Raw genomic sequence first — 20603 nt, forward strand, 5'->3', positions numbered from 1 at the left:
ACATATCTCATGGAAACCAGGTTTGCTCAAATAAAATTGCCCTTTAAAACTATGATGAACCTTAGCTTCAGCCAGTTTTTAATTATACAACCCTATAGTTTGCGGTATGCACATTTCACACAATGACATAACCACCATCCAAGATTTATCTAGGTTAGGAGTCGAATGATTTTTCTGTAAAGGGTCGAAGTGTAAATAACTCAGGTTTTGTGGGCCATACATTCTGCCTCACATACTCAGCTCTGCCTTTATAGCATGCAAAAGCTAAAGGAATGGGGTGGCTGTGTTCCAATAACTTTACTTATAGACTCTGAAATTTGAATTTCATATAGTTATCGCATGCCACAGAATTGCATTTTTTTTTTTTTTCTCACAGGCCATACAAAAACAGGCAGCAGGCCAGATCTGGACCACAAGTTGTAGTTTGCCACCCCTGATCTAAGCTAATATAAAACATCCCTACTTTTCCAAAGAAATCTCTCTGAGGACAGAGGGACAAGGATGTTTTGAGGTCACTGCAGGATATCTCTGAAGGTCTGTTTATCGCAGTATCACTGAAGTACATAGTAATTTAAATAAGATTATTTTAGTACATATGTCAGCATTAATGGAAACCAATCACTACTTAAATTACATAACTCTTCTGCTTCAAATTTTTGAATAAACTATTGCTGCTTGGTGTATCCCCAGCACAATGCAGGGTAATGCTCATTGCTCCCAGTGACACAAACCTGTTTGAGAATGGGACATGTTGAAGACTCCACTACAGTATGATACAGGACTGATATAAGCAATCTTCCCTTAGCAGGTACTGTCGTCTTCTGGTTCTGTGACACAGAAGATGGCTCTATCACAATAAAAACTCTTTTAACTATTCCAACTTCCTAGCAATAGAGTTTCTCTCTGGAGTCCAGTGATTCTCCCTTAATGATGTGCAAGCCTCCAGTATGAAGTTATCAGTCATATTTTTCTGTTTATGGCACATCACAGTAGAGAGTCCCAAGTCATAGTCAACAGCCAAGATGAGACCCCCTTGAGTGCTGGGCTCATTGACTCAAGCCTTTAATTTTCATGTTCCACTCCAACTCAAATAACACAAATCCATATAAACATAAAATCCATGTAAACATGGACATTAGTTTCAATCACAAGATGCTTTCAATAATTTAATACCTAAAGAGAACCTGCTGCATTTTGGTCGCATTCTATTTTGCCACAGTACTTTGGTTTTAGAAACTCATTTGCGTTTGTTTAAAAGCAAGGCTTCCTATAAGCCTAGTAAATACACAAGCACAGATTTTAGCACTCCCCGTTTTGCTAAATGAAGAAATCAACTGCATCACTCCAATTTTGTATTCAATCATGAGTGAAATACAACTAAACTGAATCCAGTTCTAGGTAGCATGTTAATAAGAGATTTTGTTCAAAAGTCTGCCATGTCCATCCTGTTGCAAAAATGACCACCAACCCTGGGATCACCGAATGTTCCAAGGCTCTCAAATAGTACTTAATTTCTTCCCATAAGTGGGAAGAACTTTTGCTCCCCCCACCAACAAATTTCATGGCATGTTCAAATTCTGAACAAACCAATGCCAAAAAAAAAAAAAAAAGAGAGAGAGATAGTAAATTTGTTTCAACTTTTTATTAAAACACTTAGGATACAGATTGACTTTCTTCTGTAAATGACTTTTACTTTTCCTGAAATAGGACATATATGCACTCTGATAAAACAGAATGAAAGGTTTCAATTCATGGAGTTCCCGTACAAAGCTTTGATTCTGTTAGGAAGCCAAACTCCTCACAGTAGCTTCTTTCCTCTACCTTATTATAGGAACTTTGTTTTCTGTGGGGCAAGAAATAAACTGGCACCACTTGATTTTTCAATCCCAACTCTTTCTCCAGTGGCCAAAATAAACCACTTTCACAAAGAGCTGCCCTGTATAGAATCCATAGTTTCCTGGCTTGCTACAAAGTGATTAGGGACAAATAGAAAACAAAAACAGGAAAACTAACACTGAGGCAATTATACCTCTCCTGTCTCTGAACAGAGAAGTATGGGTTACCTTTAGCCAAAGGAAATTAAAAGTACACACGTTAACTATCTAGTTCATTCATCGTTAGCTTGATTTGCTCACTTAAGGCTTTAACCCCTTTCCAAACCAGGTCTGCTTGCTAATAAATGAAAGGCATGTTCTTCCCAGCTTTATTCTGCATTTGGTACTGAGCAGTGAAAAAGTATGCTTTCCCAACAGGTCAGGACTAAAGACTAACAATGGGAAATGCAACAATACTCTCTCACCCAAGGAATATATTATCCACTTTCCCTGCCCTCATGTTAGGAGCAAGAATCCACTGAATTTAGTTCAGTCCTCTCCAAAAAAGCATCACCATCACAATTTTCAGTTTTTGAGGAAAATCCTCTAATCTTTTATTCATGGAAAAATGAAGATATTCTCCCATCTTGAGAATACGAGATCTCGTCCATCTCCTATCCCTTCATCCTTTACAAGGGCAGAATATTGGTTAAGATCATGAAAACCCAGTTTCACACATGGCATCAGGAAAATGGGATGCTCAAAAATAATCCTCAATACACTACTGTGGATGCTAAGGCTTTTATACCCGGTGCTTACTGACAAGCGATGCTGGCTCAAAAGGAACAGCTCTACACAAAGTTCTTGGATTAGCTTCCCCAGATTATTTCTGGACTGGAGAAAGGCAATTTCATAACACCCTCCCCCCTACCAAGAAAATAATAATAATAATAATAATCTGGAAAAGCTACAGAAGTTAACCTTTAAATACCAAAAATAAATTGATAGCCAATAAAAAGAGCTCAAGAAGAGTCCAATAAAGAGACCAAATTCTACAAATGGAAATTCTGAAGCCCATGGCATATATCTTTCCTAGATTCAAACAAATGCTCCAATACCAGACCTTTAAGTTCTCAACTCACAGAATTAAGACCCCTTAAGCTGTTAACTTTGTCCTGTGTGACTCTCACGTTCAGAAAAATTTCCCGTAGAATCTGCAAAAATGACTGAGACACACCTGCAATGTGTGATAACATGGGAGATGTTGTCTTTTATGAGGCGAAAGTCACTTTTTACAAATGAAAATGAAAAAGGTGCTACAGAGAGAAACGAAATTCACAACCACATAAAAGCAAAGACTGGCTGAAACCTGTAACTTTAAGAGTAAAAATAATAAAAACAACCCACCATAGAATTAACTCCTCTGCAGTGAACAATTTGCTGCACACGCCAGGATGAGGAATGACCCTGGCTCACCACAGTAGAAACTGACTTCAACTGCGAGGCCAGGGTTCTGCCCTTCCTAGTGCTCCGTACACAAGGTGGTGCCACTCACTAAAAGGCCGTTAGAGACAGGGGCGCTTCTCTCACCAGCCTCCTGACTCAAGCAGGAGTAAGTTCACTTGACTGAGCGCCAGCCCCCAATGTGTATCTGCGCATAATTTTATGAAGTATCTAAATGCCATTCACTAGATTTAAAAAAAACAAGAAAACAAACTCTGGACCAAGTTAATTGTGAACTCAAAAAGTTATTAGGAGGGACACCAATTACATTAACAACACTTTCTTTAAAAAATAGAATCACTTTCTTTTGAAATCAACCACAGTGGTGAGACGTGTTTTTCTTTCCAGTGCCCATGATGGCACACAGCTCTACCTGGCAAATCCTGCCACTTCCAAGTCCCGGGGTGCTGAACTGCACCAGCACGTGGGGCAGCGTTACCTCCCAACAGTGTGGAGAAGAGCACATGTCACCACTGGGCGAGGAGAGAGCTGACAGAGACTCTTGGCTTCTCAACGCCAGACATGGTTGGAGAGCTTTCCTTGTTCTATTAGAAAAGTTCATGAGGAAGCTGTGAATAGGATCAGTCCAGAGAAGTAAAACTCTTTTATTTTCACTGTCCAAACATCAGTCAATATACTGGGAGAGCCAGCGGAAGCCCTCGCCGTAGCCTTGCCTCTTGAGCACACTGCACATGAACACTTCCATGGGGCGGGCGTTCAGCTCCTTCAGGGTCACATTCCCCTAGGGGAGGCAAAACCAGGAAAGGCTTGTTAGCGTGTTCAGGAAAAGCCTGAAAGAGTGACGACAAAAATCACTTTCTCTCCTTCAAAAGCAAATCTGAGCAGGGATGAATTAGAGAAATGTGGTCAAGGCCACACAGATGGCTTCCTTAGGGGTTCGTGCTTTGAGGACAGATAAGCAGCACAGTCCTACTCCCTGAGCCTCTGCTTTGGACACACCAACATTCATCTGGAAAGCTATGGCAGCAAACCAAGAAAAAGGCCACCGGGACCCACAGAACCAGCATGCTCTCTAGCAGACAACAGAAGTCTGGGACCTCTTAGAAATAAGGACATTCTCATTAACATAAGCATTTAGATACATACACTAATAACAGGTTATATTAAGAAAATTAAAAATTCACTTGAGTGTAAGAGGGAAAACTAAATTACTTAAAGGAAGCATTTCTAGAAAAGAACTAGATAACCAAGAGGCAAGACTAAGGATCATGTGGAGTACCCATCGTGATGCAGGAGAAATGAGTCCGACTAGGAACCATGAGGTTGAGGGTTCGATCCCTGACCTTGCTCAGTGGGTTAAGGATCTGGCGTTGCCAGGAGCCGTGGCGTAGTTTACAGACATAGCTCGAATCCAGCTGTGGCGTAGGCCAGCAGCTGCAGCTCCGATTCAACCCCTAGCCTGGGAACCTCATATGCCGTGGGTGCGGCCCTTAAAAGGAAAAAAAAAAAAAAAAAAAGACTAAGGACCATGCAAAAAAATTAGGAAGTTACAGATCCCAGAAAAGGTAATTAAATTGAATATGCCAAAACCCCAAGCTGAAAAGACCAGGATTCCTGTAAATTACAGCTGATCTAGATTTTTCTTTCACAAGCATACTTTTCTGCAACAGCATTCTCCTTCCTACTGGAGACACCATAACCTACTGATCTGGGATCTATTTCTGGTTTTGTCACTGACCTGCTGTGTAGACCTGAACCAGTCACTCTCAGAGTTCCCTTATCTTCAAAATAGGGGAACTAGTCCCACCTCTCTCAGCAAGGAGCACTGAGGCTGACCCAGTGCTCTGACTTCAATGCTTAGAAAGTGACAGAAATGATCACTCTTCATAACCTGAAATTTCCAGTCAAAAAACAAACAAACAAAAATTCTGGCTAAGGACCCTTTCAAAAGCAATTTCTCAGAACTGGTTTTGAAAGACAGAAAATTCTTAAAATGACAAGTTTGTTTTTTCTACCATTCTCTTCATCCTCATTCACCCAAGGAAACGCTCATTAGAAAAGTTAAAGAAAGAATACGCTCCTGCTTCCGACGTCTACAAATCACCTCTAGTAGAACACATCCAAAGCCCAGTTAAACGTTTGTAAGACAAGTTAAAATCTAGGCAGCAGAACATGAAGGTTTCAAAAGCTGCGTATTTCCTTTATAACACATCCCCTGAAGAGTCTTCACCTACCTTTCCTGTGGTCTGTCCATAAAGCCCAAATATCTCACGGAGTTTTTCTTCACTGATTGCATCTGTTCTGTCAATTTTGTTACCCAAGATAAGGATTGGCACATTGGATATTGTTTCATCAGTCATTAAAGCCTAAAGACAAGTCAAAAAAAAAAAAAAAAAAAAAAAAAAGAGTTAAGTGAGCAATCTATAAAAGCCCACCAGGTAATGAAAACAACTTTAATTTTCACTTGTCTGGAAGGTATCAAAAGTAAAGTGAAAATCTGATCATATTTATACTTGAGTGATTAACTAAACGTTAATCTTGACATTATATAACACCCTTAACATTAGGCAAAAACCCCTTAAAAATTACCTTGATATTAGTAAAAATCCCCCATTATCTTCAAAACAATTATAATATAAAATTATGTCTATTTTCGAAGCAGTAGAACTGCCCAACCTTAACTTTGGGCAAAATCATTCAGCCAGAGTCATCCTCTTCCATCCACTGAGCAGTGTCCTAGAACAAAGCTCTGGCTATAACGCCTCAAAGGTGACATTAGACCCCAGCTATTCACTAGATGCCCCATGTGTGCAAAGCTCCATATCAGACTCTGAGAGGAAGAGAAAAGGAAGGATCAGACACATCCCTGGCTCAAGGAATCCTCACTCTATGTTCCTCTGTCAACAAGGGAAGGCAAGTGGATGATTAAGTGTCACAATGAATAGGAAGAAAATATAAATACTAACAGACATTCAGGAAAATCAAATGGTGACAAAGGCTCAAGGAAGTCTTAGCAAAGGAAAACTAAATTGGACTCTGAAGGAGGCGCAGGGTTTGGATAGGTAGACTCCAAAGAAGCTTACGGAAAGAAAAGAATTCATAGGCTACATGGAGTACCATGTGGCTGGATTAAAGCAATTATGTTGACATGTGGTGACAGAGTAAATGCATTGAGAAAGGATGACAACCATGATGGTGCCAGTCTGAGAAGTTATTAGCTGCAACATGTCCTAAAGACCCCAAATCCAGAAATTATTGGAATCTACACTTTCAGTACAATGAATTCACAAATAGTTATCTATCTGTGGTGCTCAGGTAAGGGACGATGATCTAGCCTAAGACAGCAGTACGTACTGAAGAGCCCAACAGGCATTCTGGAGAAAGAAGCAAACGACTGATGTCTAAACAATAAGACAGATAAGACAGGAGTCAAAGTGGGCAGAGATTTCAAGCCTGGGAATCTTGTTCTCACTGAGGGGACAAACTAGAAAGGAGAGTGGATTTGTAAGGATAAAGGGGAATCTACTTCAAACATCTCAAGTTTGAGGAAATGTCAGACTCAGAGTGAGGATGTCATTCATTCATTAAATACTAACACAGTGCCTACTACGTGCCTGATGCTTTGCTAGGTACAGGGGTTTCACAAAGAAATAAGACAAGGTTCCTACCACCTAGGTTCACCTTTCAGTGGGAGAGACCTATAAGAAAATCAGTAAAGACAAGAGACACTGGGAGTTCCTACTGTGGCTTAGCGGGTTAAGAACCCAACTAGTATCCATGAGGATGCAGGTTTGATCCCTGGCCTCGCTCAGTGGTTAAGGATCCGGTGGTGCCATGAGCTGTGGTGTAGGCTGAAGACGAAGCTCGGATATCAAATGCAGCTCACAGATGTTGCTGCTGCTGTGGTGTAGGATGGCAGCTGCAGCTCTGGATCCAACCCCTAGCCTGGGGAACTTCCATATGCCGCACCTGCGGCCCTGACAAGAAAAAAAAAGAAAGAAAACAGACAGTGATAAGGTCTAACAGTCTGAGAGGCTGGGGAAGGTTTCACAGAAGCAGTCACATACCTGAACTCTGAGCTCTCTTAAAGGACATTTTGAAATTTACCAGCAAAAGGGGGTAAGGGTCAGGTGAGAAAAAAAAGGCAGAAACAGTCAGTCACTTGTGCATACTCAGAGGAGTACAAGTTGTTCAAGGTCAGACAACAGAGAGAAAAGCTAGAGAAATAAATAGGAAAGATCATGAAGGATCTTATGTGCTATGAAAAAAAGATTTGCAGATTTTATCCCCAAAGTAGTAAAGGACATTCAGTAGGACAAAGGCAAGTCAGAGAAAGTTCCTTCTAGCATTATAGTAAGTGGCAGGGGGGTGGTGAAATCTACTGTAATTCACCGCATGTCCAGATCCATGAGAGGGAAGAGGAATAGTTCCATTCTGGGAGAACAGAATTGGAAGGCAGAGTTGTCTAATAAGTAGCATTATGTATAAGGCTGGAGCTGAAGAGAGGTTAAAGAAGAGAAATCCATTTGGGGGTCACTGCCATGTAGGCTGCATATGAAGAAATGGGAGAAGCCTAGACCAGCCTGGATAAAAATTACAGACCCTGGGGAACACCAGAATTTAAGGGCTAAGCAGGAGAACAGGTGCTCTTGAAAGAGTCTGAGAAGTACTGGCCAGAGAGAGAGAGAGCACCAAAGTCAAGAATATAAAGGGGACTTTAAGGAGAGAGAGAATGACCAGTGCCAAGAGGTCAAGTAAGGGAAGGACTGCCCTTAGGCGATTCTACAAGAGATTAGCACTTTAGATTCAACAAACATACGTACAAACAAACCTAAGAGAGGTTCAAATTGCTAGGAACAAGAATGCAGAGAGGCAGTCCTCAAAGAGAAAGAAGAGGCACAGGGAGACATAGTAGGGAAAACAAAGGCAATATGACAGAGATTATCAAGCCAAGAAAATACAATGTTGAGAAAGGAGAAAACTTGAAGTAAATCCTAGTTAGTATTAAACATGGCAGGTGACTGAAACTGCAGACTGAGGACAGACTGTTAAGGTCTGGTAAGTTACCCTCAGCCCAAGGGTGGGCAGGCACAACCTGAGAACACAGATTCAAAAAAAATGTAGAGATCCCTAGTATCTCCTTTAAGGTTTCACTGCGCCAACACTTCATAAAGAGTGACTGTACCCGCTATGTAAAAGGAAAAGACATTAGTTATTTTGGGAAAGCAGGCATTAGCTGAGGAGTGTCCTGAGCAAAGTGCACATACAAAACAAAAGCAATTTACTGGTGTCTGAGCTGAGCTTTCTCAGGACATTGAAAAGCAGTGTCTTAGATTTTAAAACATTTTCTTCCTCTAATTAGAACTTTTACCAAATGTTAACTGGAATGATTAAGTACTGGTACTACTGAGCTGTATTCTTAAAAGAAACAGGCCAGGAAAGGAAAAAAACATAAACATACATTAAGCTCGACTTTGGATTCCATGAGTCGAGGATGATCTGCACAGTCCACCAGAAAGACAATCCCATTAATTGCTGGGAGATAATTTTTCCAAACCCGACGTGCTAAAAGACAAAGTATGCAGTTGCATCAATTAAAAAAAAAAAAATTCTCAAAATGAATAGCTTAATGGTCTAGAAAGTAGGCAAATCCTGGTCAGGTTTCAATAGCATTAGACTCTGTATGGAGTCTCCAAGTCCCAGCCAGTATTAAGTCAGAACGAAGGGTATAAACTGCTGGTCCATGAATTGAATCTGATTTTTAAAAATTTGAAAATCAGAGCTTTCTGCCTGATTTTGTGAAAAGCTGCAACATCTGGCAATCCTATGCCTACCTAGCTCCATGCTGGACAGATAATAATCTGTTGGAACTGAGTGGGGGCTGCCCTTTAGGTGAGGCCTCAGTTCCTCAGTTTGCCAAAGTTTCCACCACTCCCTACTGTCTTACACCCAATTTCACTCACTCAAATGACCTACCTCCTGGAGCCATTTTAATTTGCAACCCTGAGTTAAATAACAGAATGCAAGTAACTTGTCCATATAACTTTAGTCCCAAGTTAGTTTTTCTTTTTTCTTTTTTTTGTCTTTTGTCCTTTTTAGGGCCACACCTGTGGCACGTGGAGGTTCCCAGGCTAGGGGTCTAATCGGAGCTGTAGCTGCCAGCCTACACCACAGCCACAGCAATGCCAGGTCTGAGTCACGTTTGTGACCTACACCACAGCTCACAGCAAGGCCGGATCCTTAACCCACTGAGCGAGGATAGGGATCGAACCTGCAACCTCATGGTTCCTAGTTGGATTCGTTTCTGCTGCGCCACGATGGGAATTCCCCAAGTTAGTTTCTAACTAACCAGTATATAAGTGTACTGACACCTTCATCCACTCACTCTGTAGGAAGACTGGGCTTTTACAGGTGGTTGCAGTCCCAGGCCAATTACCTCAGTCTCCTTATTTAGCCCAGTGTGCCTGATAAATTTTATTTTATTTTTGTTGTTTGTAACATGAAGTGATAATGGTTTGGGTAGTAATGTTTTAATTGTATTATAACTTCTAAGCCATTCATTTTTGGTCCTTTCAATGGGATGATTAAGGAAAGTAACATCTCGGAGTTCCCATCATGGTTCAGTGGTTAACGAACCCCACTAGGAACCAGGAGGTTGTGGGTTTGATCCCTGGCTTTGCTCAGTGGGTTAAGGATCTGGCGTTGCCGTGAGCTGTGGTGTAGGCTGCAGAGGCGGCTTGGATCCCACGTTGTTATGGCTGTGGTATAGGCCGACAGCTACAGCTTTGATCTGACCCCTAGCCTGGGAACCTCCAAAGGCTGTGGGTGGGGCCCTAAAAAGACAAAAAGACACACACAAAAAAAGAAAAGAAACATCTCTACATCAAACATTTAACAATGGTTACCTCTGAAGAGCAGGACTGGGAAGGAGAGGCTATAGGAACTTTCACTTTTACCTTCCATTTTTGTATACTGACTGTATACTGAATTTGTTACACTGAGCCTGAGCTACTTTTATAAGTCAAAATTTATATTGGAGTTCCCGTCGTGGCGCAGTGGTTAACGAATCCGACTAGGAACCATGAGGTTGCGGGTTCGGTCCCTGCCCTTGCTCAGTGGGTTAACGATCCGGCGTTGCCGTAAGCTGTGGTGTAGGTCACAGACGCGGCTCAGATCCCGAGTTGCTGTGGCTCTGGCATAGGCCGGTGGCTACGGCTCCGATTGGACCCCTAGCCTGGGAATCTCCATATGCCGCCGGAGCGGCCCAAGAAATAGCAAAAGAAAAAAAAAAAGACAAAAAAAAAAAAATCTTAAAAAAAAAATTTTAAAGTTATACCAAAAAAAAAAAATAATAAAGGAAAACTCCAAATGTACAACATTTTAGTAACTTCTGAAAAATGGTGGCTAAGTTATTATGAAAAAGTGTTTCTGAAGTAAATTTTCCTCGGTCCAATAAAACAAAACTATGTACAGACCTTTACCAACTAACAATACGGCTATGTATAGATAAATCCACTGTAAGTTGAAAGTACCATAAGTCAAAAATACATTTGGAGTTCCCATCATGGCGCAGTGGTAAATTTATCGACTAGGAACCATGAGGTTTCAGGTTTGATCCCTGGCCTTGCTCAGTGGGTTAAGGATCTGGTGTTTCCGTGGGCTGTGGTGTGTAGGTCTCAGACGTGGCTCGGATCCCTCGTTGCTGTGGCTGTGGCGAAGGCCGGTGGCTACAGCTCCGACTGGACCCCTAGCCTGGGAACCTCCCTATGCCGTGGGAGCGGCCCTAGAAAAGGCAAAAAGACAAAAAAAAAAAAAAAAAAAAAAAAAAAAATACATTTAATACACTTAACCTACCAACCATAGTTTAGCCTAGCTGACCTTAAACGTGCTCAGAACACTTACATCAGCTTACAATTGGGCTCAATCACCTAACACAAAGCCTAATTAAACATTATTTACTGGCCATACCTGGGGCACAGGGAAGTTCTGGGGCCAGAGTTCGAACCTGAGCCACAGCAGTAACAACACTGAATCTTTAACCGCTAGGCCACTAGGGAAGTCCCTACAAAGTCTATTTTAAAATGTCTTGATTCCCTCCTGTAATTTACTTAATACTGTACTGAAAGTGAAAAACAGAATGGTTATATAGGAACAGAATGATTGTAAGTTTATCAGTCGTTTACCCTCACAATCACCTGGCTGACTGGGAGCTGCGACTGCCCAGCCTGAAGAAAGACTATGGTACCATAGGTCACTAGCCCAGGAACAGTTCAAAATTCGAAATATGAAATAAAGTTTCTACTGAACGCATATCACTTCTACAACACTGTAAAGTCAAAAAATCTTAAGCTGAACCATTGTTAAGTTGGGGACCATCTGTACCTAAACGCATGTCCCTTCTCTATCAAAAACTAAAAGCTAAAATTATCACTCAAAATAACATACAATTTCTAGTTCAGGTGTCAAAAAACACCTACTCCTTCTGTATTCTCCAGATGGCCTCTGTTCAGCTTATAACTGCATTATCTCTGAATTTAAATTTGTAAGCAATTATAAATACTTTTGAAAGAAGCATAAGGAGTTACCGTAGTGGCTCAGTGGTTAACGAATCTGACTAGCATCCATGAGGATGCAGGTTCAATCCCTGGCCTTGCTTGGTGGGTTAAGGATCTGGCATTGCCGTGAGCTGTGTTGTAGGTTGCAGATGCAGTTCAGATCCTGCGTTGCTGTGGTTGTGGCGTAGGCCGGCAGCTACAGCTCTGATTCGCCCCACAGCCTGGGAACCTCCATATGCCGCAGGTGCGGCCCTAAAAAAAAAAAAGAAAGAAAGAAGCATAAAAGATACCATTACACCCCTCCTACCCAAATGGAAATAATACAAGCTCATTATGGAAAAAAGGAAAGAAGATAATCTATAATCCTCCATCAATACACAGTCACTGCTACTGTTTCCACATTTTCTTTCAATCTTTTTTCTATACAAATATTTTATGTAGTGATCATACTAAATAATTTTGTAGAACATGAATATTAACTGAATAAAATAAATATATAATTATATATTAACAAAATCACTGACTACAAAATTATTTGGATCTCTCCTTTTGGCTAAAATTGCTTGACTTTACTATTATAATTACCAATATTCTATTTTTTTAAACTGTACTTGAAAAACTATATTAAATTCTACCTAATAACATAATGCTCCAAAAGAAGACTTCTCAACTCAGTTTAATAACAAATAAGTAAACCTGACAGAAACTCAACAGTTTCTTTTTCCTGCCTTCCCAGAATATTTATTCTCGCATCTTAAATGTTTTACTCCTAAGCCTAGAGTCTTGCCAAATGTAAAGTGTCCATCAGATGAAGATGTCCCATTCTGCATATCTCTAAAACACCTGATGGGAATCTGGGAACCAAATGAACACAGCCTGAGTAAGGCAAAAAGCATTTGAGGAGAACAAGAAGGCAGAAGAAAATGTTCCACCAACTGCCCCAAATGGGGAGAATATTTAAAAAATAGCAATTCAGATTGGAGTGGTCACAAATAGTCACTGTATTATTTCTGCAACTTTTGAAAAATTTTAAATTACTTACAAATAACTTAATTTCCTACATACTTACATTCCACTTAATAAAGGATACAGAAGAGATATGATTAAATTTTTTTATGTGATATCATACTGGATCTTATTTTTAAAAAAATGCTATAGGAGTTCCTGTTGTGGCGCAGTGGTTAACGAATCTGACTAGGAACCGTGAGGTTGCGGGTTCGATCCCTGCCCTTGCTCAGTGGGTTAACGATCCGGCCTTGCTGTGAGCTGTGGTGTAGGTCGAAGTTGCGGCTCCAATCCCGAGTTGCTGTGGCTCTGGCGTAGGCCGGGGGCTACGGCTCCGATTTGATCCCCTAGCATGGGAACCTCCATATGCCGCGGGAGTGGCCCTAGAAAAAGGCAAAAAGACAAAAAAAAAAAAAAAAAAAAAAAAAAAAAGCTATAAAGGAGATTATTAGAACAAATAGCAAAAAAGGGGGGATACAGTATAGAACAGTAAATAAAACTTCCTGGGTTTGATAGTTACTATGATTATGTAAGGGAATATTCTTACTATTAGAAAATATGCATTAAAATATTAAAGACTAAAAGAGCACAATGAACTCACAAATGGTTCAAGAAAAATAAATATTTACGTGTCTTATACAGAAAGGGAGACTAATAAATTTGGACAAAAGTTATAAAGAGGGGAGTGCTCCATATTATTTACACAACTTTTGACAAGTTTGAAATTACTTAAAAATAACAAATGAATAAAACAACTTTACTAATCAAGATTTCAATCCTAAAAGCAAGCAATTTAAGGAGTTCCCGTCATGGCTCAGCAGAAACAAATCTGACTAGTATCCATGAGGACATAGGTTTGATTCCTAGCCTCTCTCAATGGGTTAAGGATCTGGTGTTGCCATAAGCTGTGGTGTAGGTTGCAGATGTGGCTTGGATCTGGCATTGCTGTGGCTGTGGCGTAGGCCAGCGGGTACAGCTCTTACTCAACCCCTAGCCTGGGAACCTCCATATCTGTGAATGCAGTCCTAAAAAGACAAAATAAAATAAAATAAAATAAATAAAATAACTAAAAGCAAGCAACTTAAGAAGTAAATATGACACGCTGCTTTAAAAAAGAGGGGGAACAAAACGAACCAGAAGTCAATAGCATGCTTCCATTGAGCTTTTTCTCTTACCTTGCTCATGCCCACCGAGATCAAAAGTTGTAAAAGTCATTCCAGCAATTGTCAGCTCTTCTGATGCTAAAAAATAAAGAAAAGTAATAAACTTCTCCATCCAACAAGGCCCAGTTACCAGTATTGTAATCCAATACAAAAGCAAAACCTAATGAAGGTTTCATTTGGTAAGAAGAGGATACAAGGGTGAAAACATTCTTAATCTAAATCTCTTTTTCTCTAAAGTGTCTGCTGCTCCTTATAAGTAGATATGAGATGTGTCCCACTGCAGGACTAGTGAAAACAGTGACAAAGTTGCAGAGGTTTAGATTCATGGGTATTTGACCTGAGTGTGTCTTATATGGAATTTTTTTTCAAGTGAGCTGCCTTTTGGGGCTTCAGTTAATAAAACAACTGCATCAAATGAGGATTCATCCTCTTACCCTGACAATGACCCTCAAATATCAAATGGTCACCTGCTATTTTCAAACCTACTGGGATGTAATGTTGGAACATGTTGGCCCAATCTGTCATCCTTGAGCATGTGTAAAAGAGTGGTTTTGCCTGCATTGTCCAGTCCCAAGAATACAAGTTTTCCGGATTTCTTGTAGAGTCCTAAAAGGGAAAAAGAAGATGTTAACATAATTTGCTCTCTACACACCAAAGCCTGCTCATGTTTAAACTTAGAGAAATTGCACAAACTTTGAAACCTATGATATATTTCAAGGATATGGCTTTACCTAGGAACTGGAGCACACTGCTGAAGCCATTGTAGATCCACTCAAAGATGAAAGACATTATTAATGCTCACTACCTGCATAAAATAAGAAAGCAGCAAAGGTAAGCTTTCTCAATGCTCGTACAGTTCTGGAGAAGTTAACTCTCATTCACTGGCCCTGATACATGTTTACAGCCCCATGTTTTGGGGCACCCAAAGGATTGTGCACCCTGGAGGGAAGTCTCTAGGGTCCTCAGATCTGCACAAACTTCTGGTTTTCTAATAGATTTCAATCTATGATACTCGGAGGATTAGGAGTTAAAGATATACTTTCCTCTTTTTTACTGTGACTCACTCCTCCAGGCAGCTGCTCATTCACATTCCCTAGATACACCACTGCTGTCTACCAGTTAGCAAAACTTCTAGGAAATCAGCCCCATCAGTAATCTGGACCAAAATGTCACACTGATGCACTAAGCAGGAAATAAGAATAAAAGGTATATTAAACTGAATGAAAAGCATATTAACCCATCCTTGTAAACAACTCTAAAAAAACAAGGTCACCAAGATCTTACTGGCTGACACAATTTGCACTCCTCCACTTAGCAATGCTATCTCTTCTGAAACAATATTTGTTTAAACCCTCTTACAGACATGCATCTCAATTTAGAAAAAGATGATATCTCTATACTGGAGAGCCACAAGAGATAAGAGAAAAATATCTGGAGAGCCATGAAGAGATAAGAGAATCCTATCATCTGAAAAATCAAGACCTAACCCATTTTACAAATAAGGACTTTCTTAAAATAAGAACACTCATTTAGAACATAAAGGTGGGTTCTTAGCTAAGTACATACCTTAATTAATACTGATCCTAACACCACCTTCCTACTGTTTCCCATAAGCCTAGACAAAACAAAAGATGACCCAAAGTTACTGACATCCACTGGTAATAAGCAAAAGGACTTCTGAATGTAAGAGCCAACTGTGGGTGTTTCTCAGAGTCAGCATTTCCTAATTACCTTGAAGTTTTGCCTCAATAACTCGGTGCAGTAAAAAGAATGATTCCCCCATTTTCACTCCTCTCCACCCATCAGCACGAACATCTGAACACAAGGCCTTATACTAGATATGACCAACTGCTATCAAATAAATTTCATGAATTTTATTTTAAAAGTCAACAAGAGTTAACTGTAAAAAGGTTAGCTACAAAAATCCATCTACATTCTTCACTCAAGGAATGTTAGACGAAGAAGAAACTGAAATATGGAGAGAGTGTACGTTAATTGTCTTTTTCATCAAATAACTGGATTGTTTATCAGGCTTGTGCCCTGATAGCTTTGTGCTTATCTTCTATGGCTCTTACCATGGAGGGCCAAATGAAGCCTGGGAGTTTGGGTAGGGGTGGAGACTGAGGACTTTTTTATAAAGATACTAAAGGTTTTTGACCTTCTTCAGTAACATCAAAATATACAAAGAGACCATATTAGTATGGTAAATAGTAGTTTTATCCAGAAACAATCTCCACTTTAAGAAGTCCAATGACTTAAACACACAAAGTTCCTATGCTTAAGTTTCCACTGTAGGTAAGTAAAACAACGTGCCTTTCCACTGCAATCCCACCAAACTAGTCATCCTTCCCTGTTTTCTGCGACTTGGAGAAGCACAGCTCACTTTTAGAGAGCACCTTTCATTAAGGTCACTCCCACTTACCATGCCTTTAAAACCAAACGCTTATATATTCATCTGTACCACACTGGTTTCTAGTCAGTGTTTTACAGACTCTTTGTAAAGTTTTGCCACATCATTTTTTTTTTTTTTTTTTTTTTTTTTTGGTCTCTTTGCCATTTCTTGGGCCGCTCCTGCGGCATATGGAGGTTCCCAGGCTAGGGGTCGAATCAGAGCTGTAGCTGCCAGCCTACACCAGAGCCACAGCAACGGGGAATCCGGGCCGCGTGTGCAACCTACACCACAGCTAATGGCAACGCCAGATCGTTAACCCACTGAGCAAGGGCAGGGATTGAACCCTCAACCTCACGGTTCCTAGTCGGATTCGTTAACCACTGCACCACGACAGGAACTCCCGCCACATCATTTTAAAAGTATTCCCAATTAGATAAAGTCACCTTAGGTGACAAGGGGGAAACCCCATTCTAAGGAAATTTTCATAGTTAACTGAACTACTTTGATTTACTAATTTATTTTGCCTTGACATCCCTGCTTTAAAAGTCTTATAATTCCTCCTTCCAAAACTATGGAACAGTGCTTAAAGAAACTCTTGGATGATGTTAAAAAATAATAAAAACTGGAGTTCCTGTCGTGGCACACTGGCAACGAATCCGACTAGGAACCATGAGGTCGCAGGTTCGATCCCTGGCCTTGCTCAGTGGGTTAAGGACACTGTGTTGCCATGAGCTGTGGTGTAGATCACAGACACGTCTCAGATGCAGCTCGGATCCCGAGCTGCTGTGGCTCTGGTGCAGGCCCGTGGCTACAGCTCCGATTAGAACCCTAGCCTGGGAACCTCCATATGTCATGGGTGTGGCCCTAAAAAGCAATAAATAAATAAATAATAAAAACTCTTACTGGACCCAAAAAGTTGCACTGTATTGCTACCCAAAGTTACGGAGACAGCTCTGATGGCTCCTCTATCCTTGCGATCTTAGGCTCTGTACCTCCTTGTGAAAAGTTTTTCAGTTTATACAGTGCCTGCACATACATTTCATTTCAACCTCACAGCAACCTTACCAGGTAGGAATCGTGGCCTCACTTAAGAAGATGAGGATGCTAACACTCCTAGATAGCTTAACCAACACTGCTCAGCTTAAAAAGTAACAATGCTAGGACTTAAACTTTCCCCTCTTAATGCCAAAGCCAAAGCTCTCCCTGTTGATATCACATAAAATTCCAATGCAAATCACAGAACTGCTTTAAAAAAGAAATAAAGCTTCGGATGATAATTTAAAGTTTTCTTCCTTACAACTCACCACAACTCTTGAATTATATGTTAACAACTAGCATTGTATTTCTTTTCTATCCTTGATACGCTTTCCTACCTTATGGTATCTTCCAGCAAATTAGACTACCCCCAATATTTAAGGGCTTTAACTACCAAAAAAAAGCACTGCCAATGTACCTAAAACTAACATTTTCACATTTCAGGACTGACTGATTCAAATAAATAAAAAGGTGGAGCACTAGGCTGACGATTAGCCAATAAAAAAATATATACATATGTATTACATCTTATACATATTCATTACTTCTTATACATGCTCAGAGCAACTCTGGGACACCATTCCTGACAGATCTGGGGTAGCAAGGTTTTTAACAAAGAAACTCTGCTTAGCTGCAGGGTAAATGTCAAAGGTCAGGCCCACTGGAAAACTCTGTAAAGCCTCCTGTCACAAACTAAGCTGATGTATTGAGGTAAAGAAGAAAAGACAAGAGCAAGAGAATACTAACAGAATTCTTACATGCACGGAAGAGGAGGAAAAGAGGAGGAGGTGGAAGGAGAAAATACAGGCTTAGGCCCAGGACAGTAGATTATTAACACACAGCTGAAATGGGGGTGGTAGAGCCCTGGTCTAAGAGCCAAGGCGATCGTGTTCGAACGCTCATGCTATCTGCGGGACCTTGGGCATTTCACTGTTCCTGGGGAGCCTTAGTGCCCGTTATCTGTAAAAGGATACTCATCAAGGACTTCAACCCACCCCACCGAGAGCAGTGAGGCTCATCTGAGACAGAGGATGTGAAGTCAACTAGTAAACCCGAACGCACCTACTAACAGGAAAACTGTTATCCCGCTCAGCAGTTTGTAAAAACCCCCGAGCGAAATGCAGATGGACCCGATACCCCAGAGGTCGGCAGGGGACCGAGGAGACCCGGCCAAGCCGGCCTGTCCCCGCCCAGAATGAGCCCCGCGGCCCCACAGAACCGCCTGCGTGTCACTTCCCTCCCCCCCACAACCCTGCCTGCGCCGGCCTCCACCCCAACCCTCCCTGCGGCACCGCAGGCCCTCTGACCCCGACTCCCTCCGTCGCCGAAGCCCCCCTAACTCACAGCCCAAGGGACTCCTCCGGCAGTGGCGGGCGGCTTGGACCCTCCCTCAGCGCACAGCGCCCAGAAGCACCCGCGAACGCCAGCTACTTGCCGGATATACGTAACACCTCCTCCCCCGGGACTTCCGGGAGCGTGCTCGCCCCGCCCCTTCGTAGCGTCATGGCGTTCTGCCATCCGGTGCCGCCCTACCAGCGACTCAGACCGCGGAGGGGCGGGCCTCGGGCGTGACGACTGCGCTTGGGGGCGTGCCTGAGTTGGCCCCGCCTTCTTCCATAGAGAAAGCTGAACCCGCGAGACGTGGCAGCGCCTCAGCCCAGAGGGTGGGGCAGTATCTTGGAGTCTCCGGGTTGGACCTAGACGCTCCGGATGGTGGTTTCAAATCTGACCGCATTCCAAGGCACTCTGGGGAAAGCTGGCTACCGGGCGTAGGTAGGTTCTCGGAAGGATGAGTTGATTTGAGAGCCCTCGACCTAAAGTGAATCCTAGAAAGCTTCTGCTTTAAGTCAGTTCGCTCAGATTGCCTGTTTTCTAGAACATGCCTCATCTCATTTAACCCTCGTTACAGCCGTGTGAAGCAGATACTCTTATACCCAGTTCACAAATGGGGGAACCGAAGTTCAGAATAGTCTAGTAACCAAGTGCTAGTTCATACCCTGGGAAGTGGGAAAGTAACACATTGGTTCCCACTATGCTGTCCTGTACATGCATCTTCTCATTTAATTCTGAGGACAGCCCTATGAGATTAGCATTATTGCTCCCATCTTACAGATAAGAAAACTGAGTCAAAAGGAAAAATGAATGATGTTTTTGGATAGGAAGACTCAATGTCATAAAGATGTCACTTTTCGCTAAGTAAAATTACAAATTTAATATAGTTACTATAAAGTACTAGTAGGATTAATGTGTGTTTTAAAGAACTTATTTCTATTAATTAATTAATTAATTTTTTGGCCCCAGTGCGCAGCGGCCTAATGTGAGTTCTCAGTTCCCAAAAGGGTTTGGACCCCTGCAGTGGTGAAAGGGACAAGTCCTAACAGCTAGGCCACCAGGAAACTCCCATGTGTTTTTTTTTTTTTTAAACTATCCTGTTTGTTCCTAAAATTCAATGGAAAAGTAAACAAGAATATTCAGAAAAGAGGCTCTGAAAAAGAACAAGGAGAGGGATCTAGCACTACCAGATGGTAAAACATTTTAGGTGATTAAAACAGTTTGGTACAAATGTACAAAAGGACAAACAGGAGTTCCCTGTGTGGCTCAGTGGTAATGAACTCAACTAGTATCTGTGAGGATGTGGGTTCTATGGCCTTGCTCAGTGGGTTAAGGATCCAGTGTTGCCGTGAGCTGTGTGTAGATGGCAGAAACAGCTTGGATCCCGAATTGCTGTGGCTATGGTGAAGGCCGGCAGCTGGAGCTCTGATTGGACCCCTAGCCTGGGAACCTCCGTATGCTGTGGGTGTGGCCCTAAAAAGCAAAAAAAAACCCCAAAGAATCGGGAAAGTTCTGAGTCTACCTTGTTTGCAAGCAAATGAGTTAGCCAGGCACACTTTCATGGATATTGGAAGACACAAGAGTTTTAGGGCAGAGAAAAGTATTTTATTACCCAAGCATAGCAAGTAGCATGAGCGTCATGTTTGTGTGTTTTACACTCCCCACCCCCACCCCACCAAGTTCTTTGGGGGTGATGCAGAGCAGCCAAGGTGGATGCTGCTCATATAGTGCGTTTGCACCAAAGCTGAATAACCCAGAGCTCAGGGAACCCAGTGGACTTCAGTTGAAGCAAACCTGGCTGACTTTTGACCAAGAGGGAAACAGTATTACATGGGACAGCAGA

General features: G+C 41.6%; 1 protein-coding gene across 4 annotated transcripts; it reads right to left on the reverse strand.

Annotated features, from left to right (window-relative positions):
- Positions 1-1627: 1627 nt before the first annotated feature.
- Positions 1628-18870, reverse strand: SAR1A (secretion associated Ras related GTPase 1A). Of its 4 annotated transcripts, none has more exons than XM_005657394.4 (8): positions 18773-18870; positions 15568-15616; positions 14733-14806; positions 14488-14607; positions 14014-14079; positions 8740-8843; positions 5513-5644; positions 1628-4059 (listed from the first exon to the last, which is right to left on the reverse strand). In XM_005657394.4, the coding sequence occupies exons 3-8, from the start codon at positions 14788-14790 to the stop codon at positions 3943-3945; spliced, it is 597 nt and encodes a 198-aa protein (XP_005657451.1). In that variant the 5' UTR covers positions 14791-14806; positions 15568-15616; positions 18773-18870; the 3' UTR covers positions 1628-3942. The 4 variants fall into 4 exon arrangements, with proteins under 4 accessions (XP_005657451.1, XP_084849339.1, XP_005657450.1 ...); XM_084993213.1 differs by having other exon boundaries at positions 14733-15183; XM_005657393.4 differs by lacking the exon at positions 15568-15616.
- Between the last annotated feature and the right edge of the window lie 1733 nt (positions 18871-20603).

Source organism: Sus scrofa, chromosome 14 (assembly GCF_054392235.1).
Source record: "Sus scrofa isolate SSC_HxYL_T2T_F1_AM1 chromosome 14, Sscrofa_HxYL_maternal_Yorkshire_Landrace_v2.0, whole genome shotgun sequence".
In the NCBI taxonomy this organism is placed as follows: Eukaryota; Metazoa; Chordata; class Mammalia; order Artiodactyla; family Suidae; genus Sus; species Sus scrofa.

Bases quoted from the DNA above. Each gene is read 5' to 3' on its own strand.
- SAR1A (XM_005657393.4), bottom strand. From the start codon at position 14,790: ATGTCTTTCATCTTTGAGTGGATCTACAATGGCTTCAGCAGTGTGCTC. The intron at 14,608-14,732 runs GTAAAGCCATAT...TTTCCCTTTTAG, and splicing joins CAGTGTGCTCCAGTTCCTAG to GACTCTACAAGAAATCCGGA. The intron at 4,060-5,512 runs GTAGGTGAAGAC...TGCCTCCCCTAG, and splicing joins ATGGACAGACCACAGGAAAG to GGGAATGTGACCCTGAAGGA.